Here is a 19931-nt window from a genome sequence, read left to right on the forward strand (position 1 = left end):
TCAATCCCATTCTTAGGCCAGGTTTATACTAGGGAAGAAATTAGAGCTAAGATATGCAGCTCCAGTTACAAGAATAGTGTAGGTGGAGTCAATTAATGGGAGAAACTCTCACATCAACTTCCATTACTCCTCCCAACCAGGTGAAGTAAAGGAGTCCACAGGGTTGCCATCTGCAGTTGATTTAGTGGGTCTATACTAGACCCACTAAATCAAACTCTCAGGAGACTGATGTCAGGCTAAGAGGAGATAGTCCCTTAGTAGACGTCTGACTCTCCTAATTTGTTGTGTGGGGAGCCTGAATGCTCAACTATTCCCCAGGGCAGCAGAGTGCCTAAAAGTTGAGTGTTGCCTGCTGAGCTTAGTCTACCCCACACGGAAATGCCTAGAGAAAAAAGGAAGACTGGTTAGGCCAGAGAGGCAGACAGATAATACTTCGCCCTCCCAGTTTTTGTATGTACATCCATAAGTAGCGTCGGGTGTTAGCATCGCACTACATATTTTGATTTTTTTTTACCCGCAAGGAAAGGCAATAGTGACCCTGACTGGGTTTTTTTCCACTGCCACCTACTATCAGCCTCACTAGACTGACCCTGGTTTCTCTACGACTCTTGCTAATTCTTGGTCCTTTTAGCAGCAGGGGACGCCTCCCCGCTCTGGCTCCCGGGCTAGGTCCCAGGGTCGGCGCACGCGGGGTCAGCCCAAGCGCGGGCACTGCCCACGTGGCCAGTAACCAGCGTCCCGATGCTCCACGGCGCGTGTCTGGGTGGATCCCTGGGCCCTGCTCACGTGACGGACCTTTAACATTAACGTCGGCCCAGTCCGCGCTTCCTCCCCACCCCCTGTTTACATTTCCTACCCCGCCTCCTCTTACGGCTCATGTTCGGGCATCAGGGAAGCGGCTTCGTTATGGTCCTCACGCATGCGCCGAGTTCCTGCGCATGCTCAGTGAGAGCCAAACGGCTCGCCCCGTCACAGGCCGACCAGGCGGCCCCGCCCCTTTGCGGGCTCCGCCCCTCCCGGCCAGCTGGGCTCGAGTACCCTCCCAGCCCGCACGAGCCTCCCTCCGGCTCAAACTCCGCCTGAGCTGCGGGAGCGGCGGCCGCGGCTGGTAACTTTCCCCAAGTGCGGGCGCGGGCAGGACCTATGCGCCCCGGCTGACCGCCGCCCCGGCAGGGCAGTAGCAACGGCCCCGAGCCTGCCCCCTCGCCGGGCGGGGGGTGCTGAGCGGCGGCGGCTGCCCCATGTCCCGCAAGGCCAGTGACAATGTGGAGTACACGCTGCGGAGCCTGAGCAACCTGATGGGCGAGAAACGCCGGAGGCAGGCGGACGGCTCGGCCGGCTCCAACGCGGCGGCTGGGGAGCGCAGCCTGATCGCCGCTGCCGAGTCCTGCTCCAGCATCAACAGCCAGGCGTCGGGCGGGGAGCTGGAGCTGGCGGCTCGGCGGCAGTTCCAGCAGGATGAGACCCCGGGCTTCGTCTACGTGGTGTCGGTGTTCTCTGCCCTCGGGGGCTTCCTCTTCGGCTATGACACCGGCGTGGTGTCCGGGGCCCTGCTGCTCCTCAAGAGGGAGCTCAACCTGGGCGTCCTGTGGCAGGAGCTGCTGGTCTCCAGCACGGTGGGCGCCGCCGCCCTCTCGGCGCTGGCCGGCGGGGTGCTCAACGGGTTCTGGGGCCGCAGACCTTGCATCCTCCTGGCCAGCTGCCTCTTCACCGCGGGGGCCGCCCTGCTGGCCGCTGCCCAGGACAAGGAGACCCTGCTGGGGGGGCGCATCGTGGTGGGACTGGGCATCGGTGAGTCCTGCGCTGCTAGCCCGCTGCTCTCCGCCTCTTCCCCCCCGTTTCTCTGCCCTGGTCCCCTCCCCCCTCGCTTCCCTCCCGCGCCTTGGCCCTTTCAGTGACGTGGGACTTTGTTTCGATAACTCGGCAAGTCGGCTCTGAGCGTTGACAGTCGCGGGCGAGTTCAGAGAGGAGGCGGGGAAGCGCTGGGAATGAAGGCGTTTTGGCTCTGTCCCTGCGCGCCCCCACCGCACAGGTCTCCCTCAAGGGAGATGCCACCCAAGGTTACAGTGACGTGGGCGGGACCAGCACTGTTCCTCCAGAGCGGGGACGCTCCCTGCATGTCCACTTGCTCCCCTCCGATGGGACACCCGGCCACCAGCACTGGCCCTCAAAACTGGGGCTTCCGCTCCCCTAGGGGTGACACATACTTAGAGTGTAGCTTGATAGTGAGAGTCAGGCTGGGAGTCTTTCTCCTCAGTGCTACGGAGGAATGACAGGCTTGGCAGTCGGAAGGTGCTGAGTGCTGTTCTGTTTAATACAGTTTTATGCTGGGCTCATCACTAGAATGTCAATGTCTTCTAGTAGCACGTTAAGGAGTGTAGCTACATATCTGTCTTGAGTGGTTAGCTGTCCTCTTCTCTTTCCCAGAGGGAGAAGTGCTGGCAGTGGAGTGCCTGGCTTTGTTAGTCTTTTTTGTTTTAATGTGAGTATACCTGTTGCTATGTGTATATTAGAAAAGGCAAGAATGGGCTTTGTGCTTAGAAAGTGAGGCTTCTGATGGCATGCTAATTGGAGCTCTGCAGTGGACTGTTACATGGCCTTGGGCATGTTGCTTTGCTTGTGTGCCCATCTGTAAACTGGGACTAATGCAATCTCCAAAAGGCAGTTGTGAAGATTAATATCTGCATGTGACTTTGTTAAAGAACTTTTCAGGTTCAATGCTAAGTATTTGATGAGTGTGAGGATAAGTATCTGTCCCACCACTCTATTAAGGCTCAGTATACTGGTCTATGTTTTTGGCCAGTATTTTGATTCTTCTACAGTAGATGACTTCTGCATGGGTGCTCATTTGTTAGAAAACCATTTTCAAAACTGCATGTGGAATGTTGCTTCTCATGAAATTGCCTCCATAGATTTCCCCCCCCCCCCCCCCTTTTGGAGTCATGTGCTGTTCCATGCCATAAGAAGCATTAAAGCCGTTAGCTGTGGGAGGAATTGAACTGTGATGTGTGGGTGGAGTGGCACCTGGATATTTTATGAATAGGTTTTTAATAGTTCCAAAATGTGTACAGAATGAGATACATTATCTCTACAGATCCCTGTTATCCTAGAAGATTAATGTTGGAACAGACCTCATGAGGTAATTTAGTCTAACCGCTTGATCAAAGCAGGACCAATCCCAACTAAAACATTCCAGCCTGGGCTTTATCAAGCCTGGTCTTAAAACCCTAGAGGGGTTTTTACCTCCTACCTAGGCAACCCATTCCAGTGCTTCACCACTTTTCTTGGTATTTACTTACAGTAAGTGTAATTCTCTAACTTACTGAAAATATTGATTAGGAATGTGATTGTGTGGCAAAGTAAGTTTGCAATTTGAATAGCTACTACTTGCTACTAAGATAACACATTCTTATGCCACATCTACTCTTAAAAAGTTAGGTTGACCTAGCTGTCTTGCTCATTAGCCAGGTAGGTAAGTCGATCTAACCTTAGGGCTGGACAGTGCTAAAAAGTCTTCTGTTGACCTAGCTCCCACCTAACAGGGATGTTGATTAACTGCAGTGGGGGAGATTCCCTGCCATTGCTCTACTGAGTGACTAAGCTGAAGAACAACTGCTGCAGATGTGCTGCTCAGTTTAAGCATAGCTATAACAGACTGTTCATGTTGGAGCTCCCCACAATCATTTTATACTAGTACAAGTCTCAGGCGAATGTGGTAAGCAATATAACAGTTTACCATTTAACATTTACCTGACACCTGCCAAGTAGAGGTGGACATGAGATGATTCATGTGTAGGAGTGGGATCTTCATGTGAAATCCTGAGCAACTTGAAAAAGGAGAGTATGCTGTTTCTGCACTCAACTTGGGAGCATCCACTTTCTTACTGACCTCTGGTTGGTATGGGGTTGTATTCTGTCATTCCAGATTATGTAAGAAAGGAGGAGTACTGTCTTTCCCCACAGTGCCTTCTGGTTCATGCCATGGAATGGGGGACAAGTTCTTTGCTATTCCCTTCTTCAACTTCCAGGATATGTCTTTTTTTTTTTTTTTTGAGGTTCCCACTCTATGAATTTCCCTCATGTCATTAAATCTAGAGGCAAAGAGAGTGAGCAAAAGTAGAGAATATGAAAAAATAAATTCTGGATGAACATACTAAAATAATATGTCAAGGTATCTAACTTCATAGTGAGTGTCTATGATTTTCTACTTTGGCACTGCTGGATACACACTGAAGGAATAACTATGAAAATACATTAATAATCAATAGAGTTTTTAGTTTATCTAGACAGCATTTGATTTAGAAGACAAGAAATCAAGATTTAGATTCCATTAGTGCATTCTTGAGCAACATGAATTGATGTTTTGTTTTTCAGTGTGTAGCTCTTGATATACCTGTCCGTATGCAGGCCCAGCAAGGTGGCATGTTGTGGTTGGTTGCACCGCGTGGCCAGGCAGTTCCCAGCCAGGGCAACAAGCGAGCGGGCAGGCACCAGGCAGCTTGAGGCCCTGAAGGCGTGGGACCCAAAGCATCCACCTTGTTCGCATTGCCTGACTGCATGGACAGTAAATACAGTTACTTCTGCCTAATGGCTTCTTTTCCAAAGCATATTGGATGAGTTAAAATGTTAGCATTACATACAACATTGGTGGGCAATCGGCAGCCAATGGACTGCCCGTAGTTTGTCAGGGTAAACTGCTGGGCTGAGTCTAGACTGGCAAGTTTTTCTGCAAAAGTGGCTGCTTTGGCGCAAAAACTTGCCAGCTGTCTACACTGGCTGCTTGATTTTGTGCAAAAGCACTGACGTTCTGCTGTCTGAAATCAGTGCTTCTTGTGCAAATGCTTTGACGTTCCTGTTTGGGCAAAAGCCCTTTTTTCAGAAATGTTTTTGCGCAAGAGGGCCAGTGTAGACAGCTAAAAACTGTTTCGCGCAAAAAAGCCCCGAAAATGGTGATCGGGGCTTTCTTGCGCAAAACCGCATTTAGATTGGCACGGACGCTTTTCCGCAAAAAGTGCTTTTGCGGAAAAGAATCCGTGCCGATCTAGATGCTCTTTTCGGCAAGTGCTTTTAACGGAAAAACTTTTCCGTTAAAATCATTTGCAGAAAATCATGCCAGTCTAGACGTAGCCCTGGTGGGCCGCCAGACAGCTTGTTTACCTTGTGTCTGTGGGTATGGCTGCCTGCAGCTCTCATTGGCCAGGAACAGTGAACTGTGGCCAATGGGACCTGCAGACCTCCATTCCTGGGGAAGCAAGGTAAACAACTTGTCTGTTGGCCCGCCAGTGGCTTACCCTAAGAAGCCGCAGGCTGCCCTCCATTGACTGACTTGGGTCTATTATGTGCCAGATGAGTCCTAAGTAATATTTTGCCATATTCTGGGACCCATACAGATACAGTCAGGGATGTGGATGTTTAACTGGCTAACCAGTAAGCCTCGCCCTTAATGGGGCTTACCAGTTCAGCTTAACTCAGGGGTGGGGAATCCTTTTTGGGTCAGGGGCTGCTAACAGAAAATTCAGTCAGGTGGCGGGTACTGGAGGCTGAAGTTCTAGCATAGGCTCCCCAGTGCTGGGCTAGGGGAGGAGCCCTGGGGGCTGGAATCAGGCAAGCCAGTGACTGCATCTGGCCCCTGGGCCTTAGGTTCCCCACCCCTGCATTAACTGATGGGGGCGGAGGGTGGGGTGAGGCGGGGCCTGGAGCAGCTTCCCGCCTGCTGCTGGAGCAGCTTCCCACGGGGGGCCTGCCACGGATAGTGACTGCTTCGTCAACCAGAGCAGCCTGTCTGCAGGGGGCCCCCCTGGTCAGGCTGGAGGAACCTTTGTCTGAGGTGGGGCAGGAGGCCACTCCAATCCAGCCAGGCTGGAGCAGCCCCCTCCCTTTAATCAGTTAACCAGTTAAACAGCATGTTTAACCAGTTAACCAGTAAAACACAATTTTACATCCTTGGATACAACAGCACCTGCACTTGCCACTCTTCAGTTGTCCCACTTCCTTCCCAGTCTTGTTGAAGTTTTTATTGCCACCAAACTGCTTCTAAGAAGATTGGATGGGAGCTTTAGAGCCCTTCAGTGTGGCTCCTTTGGGTTCTGGGAGATGATTCTTCCCCCTCTCTTTCACTTCTAGCCTTTGCTGTCACTTGCTGTGTAGAAGAACCCAGTTTGAGACCGAGTGCTATTTCTCAGCCATTGAAGGAGCTCATTGTTTGAGAATTCTGTAGTTTGTTACAATCATACTTGCTGCAATACAGTTCACAATAAGTTAAGAAAAAAATTAAACCAAGTCATAATGAAAACAGAGATAAAACTAGCTCTTTCATTTCCTTTGTGCGGCAATTCTAGTCGTCATGTTCCAGTTAAATTTACTACAGTATTAATATTAGGGATGCTAACTATTGTGTTTTTGTGTAAATTTGTAACCGCTTTAATTTTCACGGTTACACATTTGCACGGGGGTTGAGGGGAATCAGGAGGGAGCCAATATACTTGGGGAGCCAGCTTTTCAGGCGGTTCCCCACTAGCACTGACTCCTACCTATCCTCCCTCCCCCTGCTGCCTCTGATAGAGGCAGCAGCACGGAGGGGCAGGTAACTGCAGAGCTGGTACTCATGGGGAGCCAGATTTAAAAGCAGTTTCCCCTGAGCACCAGCTGCTGCTTTTACTTCCTCCCCCCCCCCCCACACACTGCATGCACAGAGAGCCAGCTTAAAATCTGGCCCCCCCACCTGCTCCTGCCTCCCCTCTGCCCTTGCTGTGTCTGAGACTGGGTGAGGGTGTGTGTGTGTGGGGGGGGCGTGATGAAGATTAAGGATGTTGATTAATTTACTAGTTGAGCAACTGATGGAATTTCCATCCACTACTTGATAGGCACTTCCACATTCTTCCTTTGAAATGTACAAGAGCCCCAGAAACGACTCTTGTGCATTTCAAAGTTGTAACTCCACATGCAGCCCAGAGCCAGTGGGAAGTCCCAGTGACTTTGGGCTCCATGCAACATGCCAACTTCGAAATGTACAAGAGTCCTCAGCTGGGACTCAGTCCCCAGCTGACCCCCGGTTTCATGCAGCACTGCTGCTTTGAAATGTCACACGGAGCCCCGGATCAGCTGGGGACTCTGTCACTTTGAAATGCCGCAGTGGCGTTTATGGGCTCCATGCAGCACTGCCCATTTGAAGTACCCCTTCCCCCCCCTTTGCTTCCTCTATCTGATAGAGGCAGCAACGGGGGGGGGGGGGGAGAGGAGTGACTAGTCAACTCGACTATCCGATAAGCAAATGCTTATCAGATAGCTGACTAGTCCTTAACATCCTTAGTTAAGATTAACCAATAACCCCAGGTTTATCGTTTAATATACAAAACAGTCAAATTACATACTGTACACCTATGAGGTAAAGTTTTTTTTAATGCACAGTTCACACCCAAAAATATTAGGATTGTGAGTGTTTTACTTGAGGCCCTCGTACTTCGTATATGCACTCCTTTCTGTATTCTTACAATGTCATATGGCTACATATAGTGTATATTATTTGTCCTATATGCTACATCAAATATAAGGAAAATTGCTTCATTAGCATAAATACTTGCTCCTTTTTATAATCTCCTAGGAAATGGGATTTGAGTATTGAAAATGATAGACTCGTATTAGATCTAATTTGTGATATTTGCCTTTTGCATTTCTGAAGTTAACTTTATTTTTGTTCCAGCTTGGGGCCTCAATGTAGTCCATTGTTAAACTTCAGTTAATTTCAGTGTAGTCTTGTTTGCACTGAAAGAAATGCTGCACTCAGGATTGTCAGGGATTGTCTCAAATCAGTGCTCTTACTACGGTTTCTCATTTTGGCAAGCATTGCATTACCCAGCATTAAGCAAGACACTGCTGTGGTACTAGAGTACAGCAAAATCCTGACCATGCTGGACCCATTAATACGCCAACACCTTAATCCAGTGCCACTCTTACTCAAATCCAAGACGACTTTCTAGATGCATATGTCAACACTATAGGTCAAAGGAAAGGACACGAGCACTTGCCAGTTGAAATCACAGGCCACTTGGCATGGCCCAAACACAGACCTGATTCAAGATCCAGCGACAGAGGTTCCGAGAATTCTGCCTTTCCCATACACAGAGGACTTCACTCAGTCAAGTTTGGACAATGGACAGAGAAGGTGTGGCTCTCTTCCACAAATGGAAAAATCAAAGAATCACCATATTGTGATTGGTGAGGTACGAATCATGCAACATCTCATGAACAGCTGTCCCCTTCATGCTCACAGACCTGCATCAAGGGGATCCATGTAGCTACCCTGGAATCATTAGAATGACTTTCCAATCTCAAAAATGCAATTAAAGCCAACCCCCTTGCTTTTCAAATGCCATATGAAAGAAGATTGATTTTAATAGCAGTGGGACAGATTTATCCTTTGATTTTAATTTTTTTTTGGATTAATAGATATACACAGGCCTCCTTCTGAATTATCTTGCAAGATGTTAATTATGCTGGTGTAAAACCAGAGTAGTAATAGATTTTGATTCCATATTTTTGAATGCAATATGGCTTTGTTGGTTAAAGTACAGTCTGGAAGTTAGGAGGTCAGGTTTTATATGGGGAAGAGTTACAGACTTCCTGCTTTACCTTGAGTAAGTGACTTTACCTCTCTATGCTTCCCTTTTTCCCTCTGTACAGGAGAGAGAATACTTGTCTTGCAGGGACTCTGTAAAGTAAATATGCAGAGATTCTTGAATGGAACACACTGCAGAAACTGAATAAAATTGTTGGCTTCCCTTTCAAATGTGGCGGTTTCTTATACATGTGGTGATATTTTGATATTGCTTGGTGTTTTGTTTTTGTTTTTTTTAGAAAATGAGAAGTTATTCATTCATAACTGAGAAAGTTATTAATAGAATATTTAATGATCCTAACAGGATTTGAACAACCCACACCCTTCTGTATAAAACTAATATGCAGCAAGCTACAGTCTTTTGTTAAATTTTCTTTTTGGTTAGCCACCAGAGGGAGCTTGGATAATCTCATGAAGGCAACAAATTTGGTGGCATGCAAAATGTAGAAATTTTAATCAGTATTTCTGTTCAGCCAAATTGGTATCGAATGCAAAAAGAAAACGACAGCATATGAACAAAAACTCTTCTTTTTGCCAAATATTTTTGTATTTAAAAAATGTGCCTTTTAATTTTTTTTAATTGTAATTCTATTAACATAGTCATTGCAAAACAGAAGTGTAATAGAACTGGGTGCTTTATAATATGCAGTCCTGAAAGGAAAGCAATAGGAAGACAGGAAAACACTAAATATCCTATGCAATCTTGTGGTGTTTAAATTTAGCCTAATTTCATCTGAATGCAGGTTTTATATTCTGGTAGTTATCTAAAATGAAAGTCTCATTTTAGCATAGTCTATGTTCCCATTGCTTTTCAAAAATGAAACAGCAGGCTAGGGAAGAATGGTCTTGCATTTGAATTAAGATTATGCTGTAACACATGAATGACATTTGAGATCCAAAATAATTTGCCTGGGTGGGGGAAGGGAGAGAGGAAGGTAATAATCAGGACTTCCTGCTCAAATTGACCTTTCTTCTGACTGCTTCTGCCTTGTAATCCTTGTAAACCAAGGATTGTACCCTACCTTCACATACCCAGTAACTTTAACATAAGCCATAGCACTATATTGCAGATGCTGCTTCTGGCTGTGCCAACCCTTGTAAAGCTCCCAAAAGGTGGGTCTGTATTACCATTAGAAAAGTTAGGGAAAGTAAGTATTGACTACTAAATATGGCAAGTTGCTCTTAACATGATAGAACTTGTAGCTCTCACTTTGTGAACAGTGCATCAGCAGGCTGTCTGTATTCTTTCTCTGATCTTCCTATTGTGCTCCCCTTCCCTCTGCTTTCTCCCTGTCTGTCAGTCTGAAGCGTACCCTTCTTGTGACACCAGCACTCAAAATGCTTGCCATATGCAGGCCAGGCTTATAATTTTTTTCTGTTTCCAATCCTCACCAGGTATAATCTTGACACTAATATTTGACCAAAGTATTGCCAATATTTAATACTAACACCATTTGTACTCCCCTAGCTTAAGATGTTTCAAATGCCCTGCGCCACTCTTTATACTAAAACTACTGCAAAATTCCCATTAAAGATGTGTAGCTATTAGACAGATATTGTGGGTTTCTGGAGGTTTGAGCCTGCTTCTGCCTCTTGAATTTAAGGTCAGATTTTTAAAGCTGTGTTAGCACTTAGACGCGCATAGCTCGGTGGTGTGGTTTAAAATAAATATATTGTTCCTCCAAAAGGTGTAGGTGCCTAACTCCCCTTAGCTCAACAGTAGAGGCTCATGCTCTTAAATCTAGAGTCTGGGGTTCGTTCCCCCCAAGAGGGGTCATCCTGTATAGCCCTGTGAGAAGCAAAAAGGTGAGCTCTCAGAATGGATTACACACACCTCCCTGACCAGAGATGCTCATTCCAAGCTTTTAGATGTCCACAATTATTCAGACCCTTTTATGTGTTTGAAGGGATTCAATGCCTGCACTTCAAAGCATGAACTGCTAGTACATGAGCTGAAATGCCAGGTCCATTAGCTCAAAGGCAGGACTAGACTCAAACCACTGTCTGTGATGTAGCTCTTACAGGGGGACAAAGATTTAGGATCAGTTGCATCTTCTGAAGGCTTCTACCTTCATAGTAAGCAGTAAATTTGATATCTTTATCCTAACCCCTCTGCTATTGTATTAACATAATGCCTGTGCTGTCTCTCTAATTTGTCATAAGTAGCATTACATCAACATACAGTATGTTGAGTTTTGGGAACCTTAACTATTAATACAAAACATAACATTTTTAACTTAAACTTTTTCTAACTGCTTCTTACCCAAGAATTGTGTGTTCAATTTCTTTCATCAGACCATTCTAGTGGACTTATTAATAAGAGGTCTGAAGAAAATGTAGACTTGACAAAATATTTGGTCACGTTTGAAATAGTTACACTGAACTTCCTTATTTTCCATCAAAATGCCTAATGAAATTCCAGTAGCTCGGTTATGAATATGCATTTGAAATTGTTCTTTTAACTGAACACATACCTTGTAGAACACTCAAGTTCTTACCAGGAAGATTGTAGAATCAGTGTTGGAAGAGCACTCAGGAAATCAAAGCCCAACTCCCTGCCCAAAGCAGGACCAATCCCAACTAAATCATCCCAGCCAGGGCTTTGTCAAGCCTGGATTTAGAATCTCTATCCCTAGGGATTTTTACCCACCTCCCTAGGTAACCCATACTAGTGCTTCACCACCCTCCTAGTGAAATAGTTTTTCCTAATATCCAACCTAGACCTCCCCCACTGCAACTTGAGACCATTGCTCCTTGTTCTGCCATCTGTCACTACTGAGAACAGCCCCGGCCATTCTCTTTAATAGGTAATTAAAAGCTGCTGTCAAATCCCCTCTCGCTCTTCTCTTCTGTCAACTAAACAAGCCCAAATCCCTCTGCCTCTCATAGTAAGTCATGTGCTCCAGCCCCCTAATCATTTTTGTTGCCCTCCACTGGACTTTCTTCAATGTGCCCACATCCTTTCTGTAATGGGAGCCCCAAAATTGGATGTAATACAGATGTGGCCTCACTAGTGCTGAATAAAGGGGAATAATCACTTCTCCAGATTGGCTGGCAATTCTCCTCCTAATGCACCCTAATATGCTGTTAGCCTTCTTGACTACAAGGGCAAACTGTTGACTCCTATCCTGCTTCTCATCCCCTGCAATTCACCTCTTCCCCTTAGCTTAGTGTTATCTGTGAACTTGCTGAGGGTGCAGTCCATCCTGTCATCCAGGTCATTAATAAAGATGTTGAACAAAATCAGACCTAGAACAGACCGTTGGGGCACTTCCGCTTGATACTGACAGTCAGCCAGATATTGTGCCATTGATCACTGCCCATTGAGCCCAACAACCTAGCTAGCTTTTTATCCACCCTACAGTCTGTTTGTTTCCTTAACTTGCAGGCAAGAATACCATGGGAGACCATATCAAAAGCTTTGCTAAAGTCAAAGTATATCACATCCGCTGCCTTCCTCATGTCCACAGAGACAGTTACCATAAATTAGCGTATGTAACTCGCACTCGTGTATAACCCGCACTCGTGCATAACTTATGGTTTTTCCTAAATGTATGTGTGTGTGTGTGGAAAAAAAAAAAAGCCTTGGATAACCCTGCACACGTGTCTAGCCCGCGGGTTTTATTTGCTACTTTGATGTACCTGGTAATTGCACATACCAGCCACAGCCTCCGAGATGGGGGAACGGAGAGCGCAGTGCAGGTGAGCTGGCTGGCCTGTGGGAGGGGAGCCGCACTCTTGCCCAGGCAAGTAAAAATAAACTTGTATCCCCTGCGGGGGGTTGTAGGGTTTGTAAAACTTTGTATAACCCGTGGGCTATATGCACTAAAACACGGTACTTGTAGAAGCTAATCAGATTGATCAGGCATGACTTGCCCTTGGTGAATCCATGTTGACTATTCCTGATCACTTTCCTCTCTTCCAAGATCTGGATGTAAATTTTACTATGGTATGCTAGTTTTCCTATAACATAGAATACTAGAACTAGAAGGGACCTTGAAAGTTCAAGTCCAGTCCCCTGCCCTCCCGCCAGGACCAAGCACCATCTAGATTATCCATGACAGATGTAAATTTACAACTTTGTATATATTTAAAAAAATAGAAAATGCAAGGTAAAGACTTCATTTTGATAGCTTCATCTCAGTTTAATAAGTCAGTTGTACCTATTAAAGCCAACTCACACACCACAATTAGCTGGAGAAAATTCACAATAGAGGATGCTTCCATGTATTAAAAGTGATTGACAAGCTGATGTTTCACTATGATTTTGCATGTGAAGTATTTTGAGAGTTTTATGTTTGCTGCAGTTTTTATAAGACCAGATAACATTGCTGCCTTTGTCAACATACAACAATTTCCTAAGGGATTGGATGACATGAGAGAACTACATGGCTGCTAAGGATCAGGCAAGATTAGTAGATTTCAGAAGTGGAGGGTATCTTTGCATTTTTCAGTCTGTGGTGGTTGGTGCCCAGGATTTTGCCTCAAAAAAAAAAAAAAAAAAAAGCTGTGAGGCTAGTTTCAAAGTGCTTGGTCTGGCTATTTTCAAGCTGAGATGATAGCTCAAGAGAGCACCAATTTTGGACTGGAATCCATTGCATTTTTGGGAGGCATAACTACCTCTGTAAGAGAAACATGTACCGTTCAGACTAATTTTAACCAAATGCTTTTCTGCATGCTTTGTGATGCAGCTTACATTATCTCCACAAAATCTTTTTAAAGTAAGTTTTTGCTTTTATGATGTAGAGAAAAGACTACTCCCCCCCCCTCCCCCCAAAAGTGTTCTTGCCTTAGAGATATCCACAATGTCAAGCTTGACATTCCCTGTTTTTGTTGGAGAATTTTAAGGTTGTAGATATTTTAAGGTATTATGGACTTCCACCTTAACTGATTCTATAATGAGGGGATCCTTTTTTCCCAAGACTGTGGTTATAAAAATGTGGTTAATAAAAAACTTTGAATAATCTGACTAAAATTTCTCCTTTAATTTGCTTTGCTCCTTATATTGTGATTATGACTGCGAGTTTGTCACAAGTCACAGATTCTGTGGCTTTCTGGCCCCTCTGTGGTGATGTCTAGTCCTCCTCCCCCAGCAGTTTGGGTGTTGGAGAGGGTTGGTTGGGACATAGCAAGGGGTTTGGCCTCAAGGCGGTATTTACCTTAGGAGTGTTCCCCCTGCTTCAGAGTATGGATAGCAGAAGTGTGGCCAAGCAGGTCTGCATAAAATGGGGTGGGAGGGAATCTTTTTTTGGGGTGGGGGCCACTGACCCGCAGAAAAATCAGACTGAACACAAGAGAGAAAAACACTCCTCCCCGCCCCCACCCCACTGATGTGGTCCTGGACTGAGAAGAAAGACGCTCCCTACATAACACTCCCAAAACCAGAACCTAGGGGGGCTCTGCCTATTAGATTTTGCGTGCTCCAGCCCCATGTGGGGGAGGGAGGCTGGAGTGCCACTGTGGGCTCTCCAATGCTGGGGGAGGCCCTGAACCTTGGGTGCCAGGTCCAGGCAAGCCGGGGGCCGCATCCGGCCCCTAGTTTCGATGTTGCCACCCCTAGCTTAAAAACTGAGGGAGGGGGATGTTACTACTTCCAGGGAGATATGGAGTCAGCCTGTCAGTCCTGCCTTTTTCCCTGCACCAGTGGGGGTCCTGGGCCATGTGCCCCAGCTTCTCCTCCAAGAACATGCCACATCTCGGGCCACACGCTTTTTCTCCTCGCGATTTGGTTGGGGTATATAGTACAAGTCATGGAGAGGTCACAGGTTGTAAACTTTTGTTTACTTGATGTGACTTGTCCATAACTTTTACTAAATACCTGTGATTAAAACATTGCTTAATGACTCTCATCATCACCATTTCTCCAATCGTTGTCTTCTGGTGTAGATGAGACCTGAATTTATTATCAATAAAAAATAAACTGAAGGCACTTTTTTGTTTTACAGCCAAAAACAACTTTTTTTTTCTTCACAGCTCTTTCTGCTCTTGCTTAAAAGTAGTATGTCAGGTTATCTTCTAAAACCACTTCAATTTTAATTCCTTGCCCAATAACTTCTGATGTTCTCCTGCTGTTTCCGTTGCCATTTACCACTCTTCGCCAGTGGTTTGCCCAATAAAAAACCTGTAGTCTTAACAAATGTTAATTTGAGCTAGAATAACTTGAACTTTACCTAATGAGTGCAATCTAAGTAGTTTTGGTTGTGGATGTCTCCTAAAAGTCCTCATGAACAGATTTTTCTGTTCTGGATACTGGTAGTTCTTGTCCCCTTGTCTTTAATTTTCATCTTCCATGCTTTTGTGACTGAACACATTGATCTGACTTGAGATGAGAGTATTCTTTAATCAGCTTACAGACCCAACTCCTGCATAGGCTATTTTTCCTACATTGGCCAAAATAAGATGCACAGTTCACTACTATTGTAATTCCATGAACAAAAGCAGTAATAAAGTAGTCTCATTGGTAGCCTCAGGTGTTAGTCTGTAACTTTAAAAACAAGCAGTTCTGTGGCACCTCAGAGACTAACATTTATTAGATCATGAGCTTTTGCGTGTAAAACCCACTTCACTGGATGAGTTGGAGTGGAAATTACAGAATCCAGGATATATACAACAACTTCCCTGCCTCTGATATTAACATTTCCAAATCACATGCTATGAATGACACGCATCCAGGCTGATTTAATTAGCTTCATTAACACTGGGTATACAATTGACAGGTCACTGCTGTTGCTGTATATATACTCTGGATTCTGTAATTTCTACTCCAGCTCCTCTGAAGTGGGTTTGACCTAATTTGTAAGCGTCTAAGGTGCCACAGGACTGCTCGTTGTTTTTAGAAGCTGCACTATTAGATGGGGTTCTGTCAGAGGATACTAACTATAACTCAAACTTTAGACAAACATGGTAGTAAAAACAGTGTACTGATACTTGCAGCTTTCTGCTGGCATGGACTGGTACTAACCTATGAATTGTTTGTTTTATATTTGGCCAGTGTAGATGCTCCATTAAGCTGTAACAGAGCATAGATTCAAAAGTTATCTAAAATGGGCCCAAAATCAGGAGTGAAACAAGAGTTGTGTGGAAAAAATACACTTTACTTAATGATGGATGTGAACTCTGACTTCCAAATGGGTGATTTGATGACCCACTTTGGTTAGCAGGACTTAGACTGAGACTAGAGCAGTGGTTCTCAAACTATTTGGCCAATGGCCCACCTGGCTCAATGCAAACCTTTCCAAGGATTACCAGTTAATGAAAACTCAACGTTAATTATATAATTATGCCTGAGCCATTTTGCTAGTGCAGCTAGAGAGAATGGTTTTATTTAACCAGTAAGAAAGGAAATATTAAATTAATAATGTGCTTTAGCTGTTTAACATTTTCATGTTATTTTATCAAATTTAAATGTTTTACTTTTTAAAAAATAATGTCCCGCACAAGGTTTCAGTGTTTTCTTTGACAGGTGTCAGGAACCTTTTTGGATAAGGAGCTACTAACCCACAGAAAAATCAGTTGGGGACCACATAAGTGAGGTTTAAAAGACCCCCAGCCCTCATTGATGTGGCTCCCAACTGGGAGACCTCACTCCTCTGGCACACTCTCCCCATGGGGCAAGGGGGAGGGATAAGGAGGACTGAGGTTCAGGGCTTCCCATGGGGTGGATTTATTCTTTTAGGGTTTTGGGTTTAGTGGATTTTGTGAAATCTCTCCCCCCCCCCCCCCCCAGGCTCTGGGGTGGGGACAAAATAAGAGGTTCAGTGTGTGGGACAGTGCTGCTAGTGAGTGGGATAGGGGTGAGAGTGCAGGAGCAGGCTGGAAGTAAGGTGTCTAGCTGAGGAGGGAGGGCAAGAGCAAGGGGAGGTGCAGTGTATGGCCATAAAGAACGATGCAGGAGCAAGGGTGGGTTCAGGAGGAGAAGGGGGGTAGGATGTCTGGTCAGGTGGGAGGGCGCAGGCTGGGGATAGGGTGTCTGGCCAAGAGGGAGGTTCATGAGTGTGCTGGGGATGGGGTGTCTGGCCAGGGGGAAGTGTGCAGGAATGGGCTGGCGGTGCAAGATCTCGGGGGGGGGGGGGGGAGGGGGTCTGGGCATGAGGGGGTGGAAGGGCACTTACTTGCTTTCATGCTCTGCCTCTCCAAGGCATTTCATTTCAGGCACAGCCTCCTTCTGCTCTTGTTGGCCAGATTCCAGCCAGTGGGGAAAGCCTCCAAGCAGCATGTCCATGTGCTGCTATTTCCCCATCCGGAGGAGGGGGAGTGGCAGCACATGGAGTCGTTTCTGGCTTCGCTTCTTCCCCATGAGGCAGATCCAGCAGGAGTCTTGGCGCTTCTCCCCTTCCTCCCCGAGGGAAGCCAATGCTGGTGTTCCAACCTTGCCAGGGGTAAGGTGCGAGGCTGGAGTGTCAGCACAGGCTCCCTCCAGCAGGGAGAGGGAAGAGGGCTGAACTTGAGCCACGGACCACCTGTAGGGTGGCTACCAACCACCAGTGGTCCGCAGACTGCAGTTTGAGAAACACTGTACTAAGGTAATTCGGAAGTCCCAAGAGTGCAACTTAGCACAACTTGCATTATGAAACACTTGACTTACAGGATGGCACTATTAGGCTTTTTTTTACCATGTAGGGACTTCATCTTTTTGGCCATTATTCCTTAATGAAGAGGTTCATGCTAACATACGGTATTAAGCTTTTAGCTTAGTTATGATTTATAACTTGCTCAATTACTACTCTTCATTTTCAATTTAATTTTCTATGCCAACCAACCTTTTGAAATAAGATCTGTAATGGTTGATTAAGGAATTGACAGAGACTAGTATCCACGTAGAGAAAAGATGGTTTAAAAATATTTGGTTTTCAAGGAAATCGGTGTCTAGGCCAGAGACGGGCATTAATTTTTGCAGGGGGAATACTTCACAAACTTTAATATTTAGGGCCTCAGGAGGAAGGAGCAGTTTGCTCTAGGTGCTGTGTGCACTCCCTCCCCATCCCCAGGCCAATTGGGAACTAGAAGGAGGGGAGTGCACAAAGTCATTCGCTGTTCAAAGTGGCTGGCAACTGCCTCCCCCCACGTGGCACTTAGAGGGAACCACCAGCTGTTTTGAACAGCAAATAACTTTGTGCACTCCCTGGTCTAGATTGGCTTGGGGGTAGGGAGCAGCAGGGCTGTGGGCTGTAGCTTGCCCATCCATGGCATAGGCATTTGATTAAACTGGGTGAGTTAGGGTACTTTAAGGCAGAACCCAGGGAGAGTGTAATAATGTCAGCATTCCTCCTGGTTAACAGGCATACTAAATGATAGGTTAACATAGGACAGAAAAGTACTTTAAAAGGTATTTTACACTGAAAAGGTGGTGCCATGATTGTGCACCTCTGCAAATGCTTGCATTAAAATACCTTTCTGTGTATTTGCAGGTCCTTGTTTACTGGACTGTTGAGGTCAGTAATAGCTATGTGAGCACAGGAATGGGGAATCTCCCGAGGAGATAAGGTAAGCTAAGTGCAGTTTTATTGACTACTGAGTAGGACCTCTAAGGTTTTTCCTCGTAGATAGATTCCCTGCTCCTGCAATGATTGCAAGTGCTGCTGACCTCACCAGTCCTGTTCACATTGGAACGGCTTGCCCTCAGTGAGAAGCTGGAAACTGCAGGACAACAACTTCAGGAATCTGACAAAGGACTACAGGCAGATATCACATGGCTTATACCTGGACATTTTACATTTTGAAAAAATAGGATCCAGCTCTGTGGCAATGTCTGTTTTATGTATAAGGGGAATAAAATGCACAGAAAACAAATCTTGTCCATGCTAAAACCTGATGACTGACTTCAGTGTTGTATCTGGGTTGTGCCAGGATATTGGGGAGACAAAGTAGATGACATAATAGCTTTTATCGGACCAACTTCTGCGGATGACAGACACAAGCTTTCAGTTTACATGGAGTTCTTTTTCAGGTCTAGGAAAGATGCTCAGAGAAGGTTCACATTTAAAATGCTGTATCAGCGTAAGGGAAGATGTACCTACACTGATGGGAGAGCCTCTCCTGATGGCATAGGTAATCCTCTTCCCAGAGAGGCGATAGCTGTGTCGATGGAAGAAGCTTTCTCATGGACACAACACTATTCACATGGATGGCTTAAGTTGGCGTTGTGATTGGGTGCCTGTGACAGGCCACATTCAGAATGCTTTATGCCAAGCATACTGCTAGAAATAGGGCAGACAAACCCCAAAATGTGGTTTAGTCTACAATTGGATTCACCAGGTTAGTAAGGAAAGAGCTTCTGTAATACTACACTTGTTAAGCAGAAGCCAAACCTAGTCCTCTTTAGGCATTCCAGCCCACGCTTTCAGCCCCTTGTGCTTGTTCCCTGCCCCAGGTCAGCAGGAAATGCTGGGGTGTGGGGCTTTAGTAATGAAGGGAAGACTGATTCTTTTGCTCTAGTACTTGCTCCCTGTAGCTAAAGCCCTCTACAAGACTGAAACTAGGAATGGCGCTGAAGCCCCAAGTTCCAGTCTTCTTTTCCCCTCCCTCCCCCCGTAGTGTCTAAAGCCTGGACTCCAGTATGCCTAGGGGCAGAAGTCTTAAGTCTTCCCTCCTAGGAGCCCTCTAGAGTGAGAAGCCTAGAAACCTTCTCCTCCCCCTCACCACATGGAACCCTAACACAGCCCTTACCCCTACCCCCCTGCATGCAGCTCTAGCTCCCTCATGGCTGAAATCTGTAATGTCTTGTTCAGAGTTACGAACTCTTTCAGAGTTAGATAAGCTTAATTTCCAACATGTCTATAACTCTAAGGTTCTACTGTACTAAGATGTTATTGAAAACTCAGTTTTCCATATGTGAAATTCTTACTGATCCCAAGGATTCAAACATATACCCTAGATCAGTGTTTCTTAAACTGTATTCTGCAGCACATTCTGCAGAGTGGAGAACAGAATTCAAAATGGCAACCCTTAAAGGGGTAGGTGACTTTTTTCCCCTCAACTCCTCTCTCTCTTCTCCCTCCCCCCCTGCCCTCCTGCTTTTTTTTTTTTTTTTTTTTGGTTATACAAAAAGTCTTTGGTATTCCTTGTTTTAAAAAAATTGTTTGGTGTTCCTCGGTCTTAAAAAGTTCAAGAAACACTGCCCTAGATCAACATGCGTCTTGCCCAAACATCATGTTGTCCACCAATCCTTGTAAACTAAAGATTTAATAATAAAAGGGAAAATTGTATGTGCTTTTGTGTGCACGTACGTGTGTGTGTGTGTGTGTGTGTGTGTGTGTGTGTGTATACATAGATATACATACTAAAGAAAGACATTGTGTGCCTGAGAGTCTATTTGTTC

At 45.6% G+C, this 19931-nt stretch overlaps 1 protein-coding gene across 3 annotated transcripts in view; it reads left to right on the forward strand.

Annotated features, from left to right (window-relative positions):
- The first annotated feature begins 1041 nt into the window (after positions 1-1041).
- SLC2A13 (solute carrier family 2 member 13) overlaps positions 1042-19931 on the forward strand; it is a 350803-nt gene continuing 331913 nt past the window's right edge. The window contains exons 1-2 of one of the 3 annotated variants that reach the window (XM_075927403.1): positions 1654-1791; positions 18022-18097. Coding sequence is in view for 1 of the 3 variants with exons in the window: in XM_006120405.4 (XP_006120467.1) it covers positions 1242-1791 (550 nt within the window). In the remaining 2 variants the exon portion in view is untranslated. Of the gene's footprint in view, positions 1792-2461; positions 2483-18021; positions 18098-19931 lie in introns of those variants that run through there. The other 2 variants (XM_006120405.4, XM_075927428.1) reach the window with 2 other exon arrangements.

This window comes from Pelodiscus sinensis, chromosome 1, assembly GCF_049634645.1.
Source record: "Pelodiscus sinensis isolate JC-2024 chromosome 1, ASM4963464v1, whole genome shotgun sequence".
Taxonomy (NCBI): Eukaryota; Metazoa; Chordata; order Testudines; family Trionychidae; genus Pelodiscus; species Pelodiscus sinensis.